Source organism: Fukomys damarensis, unplaced genomic scaffold (genome assembly GCF_012274545.1).
Source record: "Fukomys damarensis isolate Sample0158 unplaced genomic scaffold, DMR_v1.0_HiC HiC_scaffold_19, whole genome shotgun sequence".
NCBI classification, from domain to species: Eukaryota; Metazoa; Chordata; class Mammalia; order Rodentia; family Bathyergidae; genus Fukomys; species Fukomys damarensis.
The window spans coordinates 61865500-61876224 of NW_022900931.1; the positions used below are offsets into that span (position 1 = coordinate 61865500).

The window sequence follows — 10725 nt, forward strand, 5'->3', positions numbered from 1 at the left end:
TATGTGACCTTTTTTTTTTTTTTTTTTTTGTACTGGGATCAAACTCAGGCCTGCAAGGCAGGCGGCAGCACCACTGAGCTAATCCCCGGCCCATGCCCGGGGTAGTATAACCCCGCATACACACTGCTTATAAGACATCAGAACCTTCGTGGATCACCCACGAGGCTGCAGCAGTCCTTATGCTGTCCTTATTGCCATTCACAGTTGAGGAAATAGACTCAGGAAAAAGAAAGAAAAGGCATTAGTCGAGAATCGCTGAGCTGCTGAGCACGGGTGTGGTCCGTGTCTGGCCCTGAACCCGGGAGCTGAGCGCAGCCCCGCCACAGGTGGGGACCATCTGAGCATGCGCCGTGACCCGTGGGCCGGAAGCGGCTCCTCCAGCTGGGGACTTGATTTGGGTCCTGGCTTCTTCTGCGGGTCACAGATCCACTTCCCTGAGGTCCAGAGCCCGAGCCTCAGCACCGAGACTATCTCAGGATGTACTGATACGGGTCACTGGTGTATCAAAGTCAGGGGGACCTGGAGGGGGGCCAGCGGGAGCCCCAAGGTCCAGCCCGGTGCTCAGAGCTCACCCTTGCAGGCGGCAGCTGGCCAAGCTGGCCCTCATTTTCAGCCACATGCACGCGGAGCTGGGTGCGCTCTTCCCCCGGGGAAGGTACTGCGGGCACAGGTACCAGCTCACCAAGGCCGCGGCCCATGACTTCTGGAGGGAGCGCTGTGGTGCCCGGTGAGTGGCGCACCCTGCCCGGACCTGGGGTGCAGGTGCCCAGGGGTGCAGGGGATCCACAAGGGCCCCCCGGGCTCAGCCAACTCATCCCGCCCAACTCCACAGCTGTGTGCTGCCCTGGGCCGAGTTCCAGTCACTGCTGAGCACCTGCCACCCCGTGGAACCTGGTGCCACCGCCCAGGCCCTGCGCTCCACCATCGACCTCACCTGCAGCGGCCACATATCCGTCTTCGAGTTTGACATCTTCACCAGGCTCTTCCAGGTCAGGGAAGAGCCTAGAACTGAGGGAGGAGGCCGGGCCTGGATTCTGGGGCCAAGGGCGGAGTCGGGGCCTGGGACGAAAGTGTCTCGGGACCTTCGTGTGGACATTTCCGAGACCCGCTAGGGCTGTGAGCATAAGGCTGGTTCTTGGCCCCGGGAGGCACCAGCACGGTGGACCTCCACTTGGTCCCTCCCTGACGCCAACCTCACTCCCCAGCCCTGGCCGACATTGCTGAAGAACTGGCAGCTCCTGGCCGTCAACCACCCAGGCTACATGGCCTTCCTGACGTATGATGAGGTGCAGGCATGCCTGCAGGCCTGCAGAGACAAACCAGGCAGGTAACTGGCGGGGGCGCCTCAGGGTCTGGGCTGGCCCACGTGGGAGGGGCTGGGAGACGAGGGCTGAGGCTCCCCGGGCCTCCGAGAGGGGAGATTCCAGCAGAAGGCCCAGGGCCCTCTCCACAGCTCCCCTCTCACTCCACAGTCCAGCAGTTGCACAACACCTGGCCTGGCAGGGCCCTGAATATCACCTGGGGGTGGGGTCCATTTCCGATGGGTCAGAGCCCAGGCTGAAGCATGTGGATATGTTGTTGGCACAGGTGACTGGGAAACCAGTTACCTAAATCCTTAAGTTATTTCAAACCAGGAGTTTTGAATTGTTCCCCCAACACACACACACACACACACACACACACACACAACGCCCAGGCTCAAAACTGAAGAGCTGAGCTACGTAGAACATGAAAAAGTTAAGAGCAGAAGGTAAAGTTGGTGATCACGGGAGCCTAGGAAGGCGAATGTGTTAGACTGTTCCGGCTCTTTCCGTTAACGTCAAACCTAGTTAAGGGAAAAGAAAAAGGAATGAAATTCCTATAATTGAAAAACCCAGAGTGTGGGTTGCAGGCACAGGGGGATCTGGGAGTCCAAGTCCTACTTGTCAGGTATCTGTTTCTGTTCCTACCCGTTCTGTGTTCCTGTGTCGGCATTGTCCTCAGGCGTGGCCTGTCCTCTTGGTGGCAAATGGCTTTTAGAAGCTGCTATTTAGCATCCTCTGTAGAACAGAGGTGATCTTGTTCTGATCCTTCTAGCAAAAGCCCCAGAACCAACTCTCACTCCCGAGGTCAGGGTCCCTGAAATGCCCTGATCAGCCAGGTCACTGTCAGCTTCCTAGATGTCAGATGTGCCACGGTCCAGGTCTCACAACATAGAGGAATGAAGTTGAGAACCAAAGGCGGATGGGAGAGTTCTACTGGAAATAATAAGAATAGCTCCTGGGTTTCCGCCGAGGCTCTTTGTCCGCGGTAATTTATACCACGGAGTCACAGAGTGGGTACCACGGGGATCAAACTGCCATCGGCCTGCAGGATCACAAGTACAGTCATTCCACTGCTGTGGGTCTGGCGGAGAAACAGGGCAGGAGGGAGAGTGTGTGGTGAGCGCCATGACCACAGCTCATCTAGAACGTGTGCGGTGGGAGGAACGAAGGCGTTCCTGAGAGGACTGAGCAGGGCCCGATTTTCTGCTCCCCGCCCAGGCACCCAGTGCCTGTCTGGGCCCTGCAGGCCGGCAGTGCTGATCTCCGTTCAGCCCCGGGCTGCCTGAGTCTCTGCAGGGAGACCTGTAGGCCTGGCCCTCTTGAAACCCGCCTCCAGCCGTGGTCTTGGTGTGTGTCATCCTCTGTGACTCCCTTGAGGGCCTGTCCCTCTCAGGCTGCCTGCTATCGGCTAACTTAGCGGTGTCCATCGGAAGGTCCCCCCCCCCCCCCCCCCCTCCAGCTACATCTTCCGGCCCAGCTGCACCCGCCTGGGGCAGTGGGCCATCGGGTACGTGAGCACGGACGGCAGCATCCTGCAGACCATCCCTCCCAACAGACCCCTGTTCCAGGTGCTCCTGGAAGGACAAAAGGACGGCAGGTGAGTCCCCATCCTGGCGGGGAGAGGGAGACGGCAAAATCCACCTGGTAACATCACGCAGAGGGCGCCACCATCTGCGATGCTGCATCTGTCCAGCAGGTGGCAGTCGAGGGTCGAAGCAGGGCACCTTTGTCGTTAATAAAGCTGTGGAATGGGCCGCTAGGGGTAGGTACGTGACACACAGTTCGAGGGTCGAAGCAGGGCACCTTTGTCGTTAATAAAGCTGTGGAATGGGCCGCTAGGGGTAGGATAGACAGGTAGGTACGTGACACACAGACAAACAGACAGACAGACGGCTCAATAGATGGCCCTGCTTCCCACTCACAGTAGTTATGTGTTCTGTTTGTTTGGTTTGGTTGAGACAGGGTCTCACTTTGTAGTGGTTCAGTCTGGCCTTGAACTAATTATGTATCCTGGCCTGGAATTTACAATCCTCCTGCCTCAGCCTCCCGAGTGTTGGTAGTACAGGTGTGCACCACCACATCCAGCTTCAGCACTATTCTTTGAAGCCATTTAAAGCAGCAAAAGCAGCCTCTCTCTGCCTGCATGGGGAGAATTTTATTTTATTTTTTGGTTTTTTGAGATAGGGTCTCGCTATGTAGTTCAGACTGACCTTGAATTCACTTTGTAGCCCAGGCTGGCTTGGAACTCACAGAGATCCTCCTGCCTCAGCCTCCCAAGTGCTGGGATTGTAGGTATGCACCACCATGCCCAGCTGGGGCAAATCTTAACTTGCCTGATCCACTGGTTCTCAGCCAAGGTGGAAGAGAACAACACATGAGTTCAGCTCTCACACCACAAGTGTCTGTTCAGTACCCTTTCCCCCATTCTTATGCTTTCTATTCCTGTGTGTGTGTGTGTGTGTGTGTGTGTGTGTGTGTTTGCGCACACGCATTGGGAGGTGGTACTGGCACGCTCTGCCACTGGGTGACATCCCCAGTTCTTTTTATTTTAGGGCAGAATTGTCCTATGTACCCCAGGCTGGGCTCCAACTTGAGATCCTCCTGCCTCAGCTTCTCAGAGTGCTGGGATTACAGGGATGGGCCACCAAGCCCGACTAAAGTGTTGTCTTTTTTTCTTTCCAGTGTGCTAAGCAATTTATATTTAATATTCTAGTTAGTTCTCATTACAAAACTGATGGTTACAAAAAAATTACACCTTGAAATGATGAAATTAAAGCTCATAAATGTTAAATAATTGGTCAGGGGTCAGTTGCCTAGCTGGTGAGTCAATCCTGCTGAAGGAGTTCACAATGCTTCCATTTATTAATCTACTCAGTGTACATTGATCATGTATTATTTATTGTGCATTGTGCCAATTTCTGAAATACAGGAAGGAGTAGAACAAGCGTAATGCAGGTCTTCACAGGCTTATAGTCCGGAGCGATACAAATGCTTCTAAAAACATAATAGCGTGAGTAACCAGTTCAGATTTGTCAAAGTGATAGCATAAGGACAAATCCTGACCGCAGATATATTCATTCGTTGTGCACAGTACTGACCTGAACAGTGTTTTTATGAAATTAAATATTAAATTTGTAAATGAAAAGATTTCACCCTTAAACACTTTCTTAGAGAGTTTGACTACTGGAATACAATCCGCTCACTTGAAGGTCTAAACAACAGAAATGTACTCATCCCAGTTCTGGGGGTTGAGAAATCAGTCTAAGCTCAAGATGCTGGTAGATATGGTGGCTGCCGAAGACCTCCTCCCGGACTGCAGACGGTCTTCCCAGTGTCTGCTCGGGCGGCGAGAGGAGACCAGGGCTCGCGGAGGAGTCCCTGTAGTAGGGAGACTGGTCCCATCCGGGACAGTGCCACTTTCCCAAGGTCCACCTCCAAATTCCATCACATCCGAGGGTCCGGCAAACACGAACACTCATCCCAAACACACACCCGCCGAGAGACAGAGAGGTCTGCAAGGAAGTAACCGCCTAGGGCACAGGAAGTCGTCCTTTGGTGGTCAACTCCAGCTGCTCTAACTCGGGCTCTCTCCCACTTTACTCATTAACTGAATTCTCCAGGCCCTGTGGGCACTCGGGCTATGATCCCTCATCTGAGTATAGATTTGGTGACTGTTGGCCTCGGGGAAGATTAGTTAAAATTATATATCAACAGTTTTTTAAAAAACACAAAACAGGGCCCGGGATTTAGCTCACTGGTTCCACCGCCTGCCTGGAAAGCGCGAGGTCTTGAGTTGCATCCCTGGTAGCAAACAAAACAAAACAAAACATTAGTTTAGCAAAATCCTAACATGAATCCTCACCCCCATTGAGTTTGGCTGGGACCAGTGGGTGAGCTTTGCTTCTCTAATGGAGTTAGGTGATGTGGCCGAGGGAAAGTGTGTTTCAGGTGTCATTAGAGCCCTAATCAGTGGTTTTAATTTACTCAGAAAAGGGATTTTTCTCCACAGGGCCAGGGGATGCCCTTGAAAGATGGCCCAGGGGCTGGGTGTGGTGTCACAACCTGTAGTCCCAGCACTCGGGAGGCTGAGGCAGGAGGATGCCATGAGTACAAGACCAGCCTGGGCTACATGATGAGTTCAGGGCCAGCTTGAACTCCAAAGGCAGACACTGCCTCAAAAATAAAGATGGCCCAGGGGAAGCATAAACAGCAGAGTTGCTTCCCTGCTGGCCTTAAAGAAATGCCCATGTGGGGGGAGCACCCCGCGGCGGGGGACGTGGGTGCCTTCTGAGATCCTCCATCCTAAACCCCGCAGGAAATGAAACCAGTGAGCTGGAAGGGTACCCGGCCTGGGGTGCGACTGTATCCCAGGTTTGACCTTACCTGGAACCTTGAGGGCAGCATCCTGCACCCCCGGAAGCGCTGTGGGGATTGGACTCACAGCACTGGAAAGCACACAGGTGTGGGAGGGAGAAAGCAGTGTTCGGAAAGATCCCCGCGGGGAAGTGGGCGGAACGGGCGGCTGTGCTAGGACAGAAGACCGAGCTTCAGGGCCCTCAGCCCCCAGTGGGTTTATTATCCCCAGACATTGGGAGGCTTCCTTAAGAGGGTTTTGATTTTAGGGTGGGCACCCTCTGCCTGCTGTAGAGCTCTGTCTTCTTTGCCCTGCTCTAGCAGCCTTTACCTTGGGCGCGATCGTGTTCACTTTACAGGAGAAACTGAGGCCAGCTTGTGTCACACAATGCGACAGTCGCCGCAGGGCCCCAGCCAGGCATCCTGTGCTGTTTACAGCAGTCGCCTTTGCCCTGCAAAGCAAGAAGTGGTATGAAAGGTCTGGGGAGACCTTCCAGGGCTGGGAGCCTAAAATTCAAGAACTCAGTCGCTGCGACAATCTGTCCAGGCCTAAAGAAGAAAAGTGGAATCCTAGCACGGTGTGGTGGCACAGACCTATAATCCCAGCACTCTGGGAGGCTGAGGCAGAAAGATCACATATGCAAACACAAGTAGGCAATTTAGCAAGATCCTGTCTCAAAATATTTAAAGAGCCAGGCATAGTGGCGCACGCCTGTTATCCCTGCACTCAAAAGGCTGAGGCAGGAGGATCAGGCCAGCCTGGGTTGCATCTTGAGTTCAAGGCCAACCTGCCCTACAAAGCCAGTCCTGTTTTTTTTTAAAAAATGTTTTTTTTAAACATAAAGGGTGGTGGTGTCACTCAGTACAGAGACTCTGGTTCCCGGCTGCCTGCTTCCGTCTCCTGGCCCACAGCCTGCCCGAGCCCCCAAGAGCTGGTCACTGAGGCTTCATGGGGTCCTGGGGGGTGTCCGGGGACCCCTCCCTGAGCAGACCCAGGTGAGGCAGGGAACGGGGAGATCACCACAGGCCAGTGGTGGGTTCCAGCAGGTCCCTAATCCCAGGGCCACTGTGCCGAGTCCTTGCCACTGGAGGGCTGCCTCTTAGACCCATCTCCCTCCCGCAGCTTCTGCTACCCAGACGGGAAGAACCACAACCCAGACCTGACAGAGCTCTGCCAGGCAGAACCTCACCAACGCATCCATGTGTCAAAGGTGAGACCCAGGAGCCCGGCACAGCGGCACACCCCTGGGATCCCAGCACTCAGGAGGCTGAGGCAGGAGGATCGCCACAAGTTTGAGGCCAGCCTGGACTACATAGGGAGACCTTGTCTCAAAAAAAAAAAAAAAGAAAAGAAAAGAAAAAAGAAAAGAAAAGAAAAGAAAAAAAAAGAAACCTTCTAACCTTGGCCCAGAGTCCATGGTGGGCAGTGCTGGCTGGGCGGCTGTGTGACCTCGGGTCGATCCCTTGGCCTCTCTGAGGCCCAGTTCGTCCTCGGGAAACTGCAGCTCTTCCTGCCTCCCTGCGGGGTTATCACAGGGCTTAGAAGAGGAAGTGGTGCTGCTGAGATCATCAGAGCAGCGAGTGCACTTGAGCGCTTGCCAGGGAGAGATTCTATTCACTGCTTATTGGAAATTGTTTTTATACTTACAAGGGATGGAATCCAGGACCTTCACACCAGGCTACAGCCCCAGCCTTTTAAAAAATCTTTTGAGAGACAGACTCTCGCTAAGTCACTGCGTTCAGGCTGGACTCGGACTTGCAGTCCTCCTGCCTCAGCCTCGCAGAGTGTGGGGTGTCAGGTGTGCACCACCACTCAAAACTCAGAGTTTTATAGGGAAGCCCACATCTTTGTTTGCTGGCTCTGGTAGCCCCAAAAGTAGACCACCCAGGGAGAAGACAGTCAGTGAGGACCTGCGGGCAGCCCTGTGCTGGGAGAGGGTCGGTGGCTGGGGCAGCGGCTTCCTGTGCTGCCCGCCGCCCACCCCTGCCTTTGTCCTTGTGCTGCCCACTTGCTGCCAGGAGCAGCTGCAGCTGTACTGGGCCATGGACTCCTCCTTCGAGCTGTGTAAGATCTGCGCGGAGAGGAACAAGGACGTGCAGATTGAGCCGTGCGGACACCTTCTCTGCAGCCACTGCCTGGCTGCCTGGCAGGTGGGCCCCTGCCCTGCCTCCTCGCCCTGGATCCCCCCTCCACAATAAAAGGCCCAACAGGATCTCCCTTGGGCCTCGCGCCTCAGATGGAGAAACTGAGGCCCGGAGAGCAGATACCTGCTGGGAATCAGCAGGCCCTGTGTCTGTGCCTCCGTTTCCATCTCGCCCGGCCAACACAGCAGTGGACAGGGTGATGTGAAGTTGGGTACTGTGCCTCGCTGAGCCATGGCCTCCTCCTCTTAGAACGAGACTAAGGGTGGGAGGCTCTAGGGGCAGGTGAGGGGCTATGTGGGCCCCTCCTGGGCCGCCCTCGCCACGTCACTGGTGGAGGTGATGTCCCGGAGTCCAGGAACATGGCGGAGGCAGGGAGATGCCGACCTCTTCCCTCCCCTCCACCCAGCACCAGGACAGCCAGACCTGCCCCTTCTGCCGCAGCGAGATCAAGGGCCGAGAGGCCGTGAGCATCTATTGGCTCTCAGGGGAGACAGCGGAGGGTGGGGCCGCTGCTGTGGACACGGAGGACAGCGGTGACCAAGAGGATGTGGAGCTGGAGCAGGTAGGGAGGGCCGCCGGGTCTGAGGGAGGAGGCGGGGCCTGGACCCCCGGGTCTGAGGGAAGAGGCTGGGCCTGGACCCCCGGGTCTGAGGGAGGAGGACTAGGACAGGAATCCTGTGTGTCAGAGGCCTGGACATTTTCCTACCCAGGCATCTGGAGTGGCTTTCTCTGGCTATTACCGTCCAGTGGCTGGGACTATCTTTTCTCTGTCATGTCTGTACCTGGAACGGTGCTGTGTTTCCTCCAGGCAGAGGCTGGAGTGGACAAGAAGAACGTGGCACTCACTGAGCTCACATCTTTCTCTCTAGGTGGCCCCCTATGCTCCCCCTCTCCCCCCTCGGCTAGATCTGCCCCCCAGGAGACCCAGAAGTGAATGCCAGCTGGAGGTGGTGAGTGGCATCACCTGAGGTGGGCAGTTGGGTGTCACATAGTTCCAGGCTCCCTGGTGTGGCCCTAGGCTCAGGGGTACCCAGGGGCCCTCATTCTCGACCCCATGTGCAAGGCATGGTGCAGTCTGGTAGCCACTCCCTGACTGCTCCTCTATTTTGTTCTTACTCTTGTTTACTTCCTTGCTCTCCTCCAAGCATCCCAGGTACATCCTACCCCAGGGCCTTTGCACCTGCTGCTCTCTTGGCCTTGGCCTCCTTTCCTCACTCACATTTCTCCCTCCTCTCGGGGACAGTTTCCCTGAGCACCTATTAAGAAGAGCAGCCATGTCCCTCAGCTCCTGCCCCACCAAGTATCCATTGTCCCTTTCCCAAGGCCATGGAGTGTATTTTCTTTGTTGTTGTGTTTGAGATCAGCTCTCTCTGTGTAGCGCGGCTGGCCTTAAACTTGTAGTGATCGTCCTGCTTCTGCCTCCCAAGTGCTGAGATTACAGATGTGCACCACCGCGCTCAGTGTGTCCAGTATTTTCTGTCACTGTCAGCTGGTCCCAACCCTCTCTGGGTCAAGACCATGTCTCACTCTCCAGAGTCCACAGTACACGGCACCCACAGTTAGCCAGGGCACTGGGTAAATAAACTGGGCTGCATCTTCCCCACAGCCCCGGGGGAAAAGCTTCAGAGAGGTGGGTACAGCACCAAAGGCCACGCAGCCCGAACAAGAACAAACCAGCATCAGTGCTTTTAAGGCACCCAAGATATCTGTTGGGGTTTTGACCGGTTTTTTTTGGAGGGTTTTTTTTTTTTTCCAGTTTGTTTTGGTTTTTTGCAGTACTGAGGAATGAAACCCAGAACCTCGAGACTTGGAGGGAAGTGCTTTGCTCTTGAACTACAGTCCCATCTCTGTTTGCATCTCTCTTTGTTTATTTAGAGTTTTGTTATTATTATTTTATTTTCTCAGTGCTCGGGGTTGAATCCTGGGTCTTTTCATTACATTCCCTTCCCTTTTTTTTTCTTTCTTTTTTTTTTTTTCTTATTGTTTGAGACAAGGTCTTGCTAAGTCTCTTAATTGTGCAGGTTGGACTCAAACTTGGAATCCTCCTGCCTCAGTCTCCCACACTCTTGGTATGGGGTGTGCACCACACCATTCTGCTACTTGTTTTGGCCTTTTGTTTGATGTTATTTTGAGACAGGATCTTGCTGGCCTTGAACTCAGAGCGATCTTCCTGCCTCAGCCTCCGGAGTGCTGGGACTACAGGTGCCCAGCACCACACCCAGCCATCTGCTTATGTTTCAAATGCACTCTGCCCGTGCTTTCTTCTCCCCCCTCTTGCCATTCTTTGATTTTTCTGAGCTCAAGAGGCAGATCTGTTAGGCTCTTGAGCTCAGTACATGGCAGCTTTAATCAATACTGAGCAAACCTCAAACAAACAGCTCAGGAAGTCCGGCAACGTTATTGGACCGCAGCAAACAAGAGAGCCAGCAGGAAAGGGGGGGCGTGGAGACTGGCGAGGGAGGCTAAAAACAGATCCTGCCGACCTGCAGCCAAAAGCAAATGGAAACATTAGGAGCACTCAGCTGGCTCCCCGAGGACAATGAGGGGACACAGCCAGCGGGCGGACTGACGGGCACCTCCGGCCGGACGGGGGCACCTCTGCCCGGGCCGGCCCGCACCCCCACGCCCTCCCCACCTTTCCCGGACCCTGCCAGCCTCAAATGCCCGGCACCTCCTCCTCTCACTAAACCCACTGCAGTGGGGACAGTGGGCTTCACTGCTGCTACCTCCCAGCGAGGCGCTGTTCCCACAGAGCAGTCCATCTGTGTGTGATGTTTGCTCTGTGCTTGGTGGCACTAGTTTTTTCTTTCTTTCTTTTTCTTTTTGGTACTGGGTATCGAACTCAGGTCCTTGTGCTTGCCAGGCAGGCGGCGGAACCACTGAGCCAAATCCCTGACCCTCTTTCTTTCTTCTTTTTTTTTTT

The 10725-nt window shown here is 54.7% G+C and overlaps 1 protein-coding gene across 1 annotated transcript in view; it reads left to right on the top strand.

Moving 5' to 3' along the window:
• The window catches only part of Cblc (Cbl proto-oncogene C), a gene marked incomplete at its 5' end in the record, with an annotated part of 15526 nt that overhangs the window by 2140 nt on the left and 2661 nt on the right, over nt 1-10725 (top strand). The window contains 8 exons of the mRNA XM_033765843.1: nt 581-727; nt 833-989; nt 1206-1327; nt 2764-2901; nt 6781-6868; nt 7677-7808; nt 8209-8364; nt 8672-8752. Of these exons, the coding sequence (XP_033621734.1) occupies nt 581-727; nt 833-989; nt 1206-1327; nt 2764-2901; nt 6781-6868; nt 7677-7808; nt 8209-8364; nt 8672-8752 (1021 nt within the window). The remainder of the gene's footprint in view (nt 1-580; nt 728-832; nt 990-1205; nt 1328-2763; nt 2902-6780; nt 6869-7676; nt 7809-8208; nt 8365-8671; nt 8753-10725) is intronic.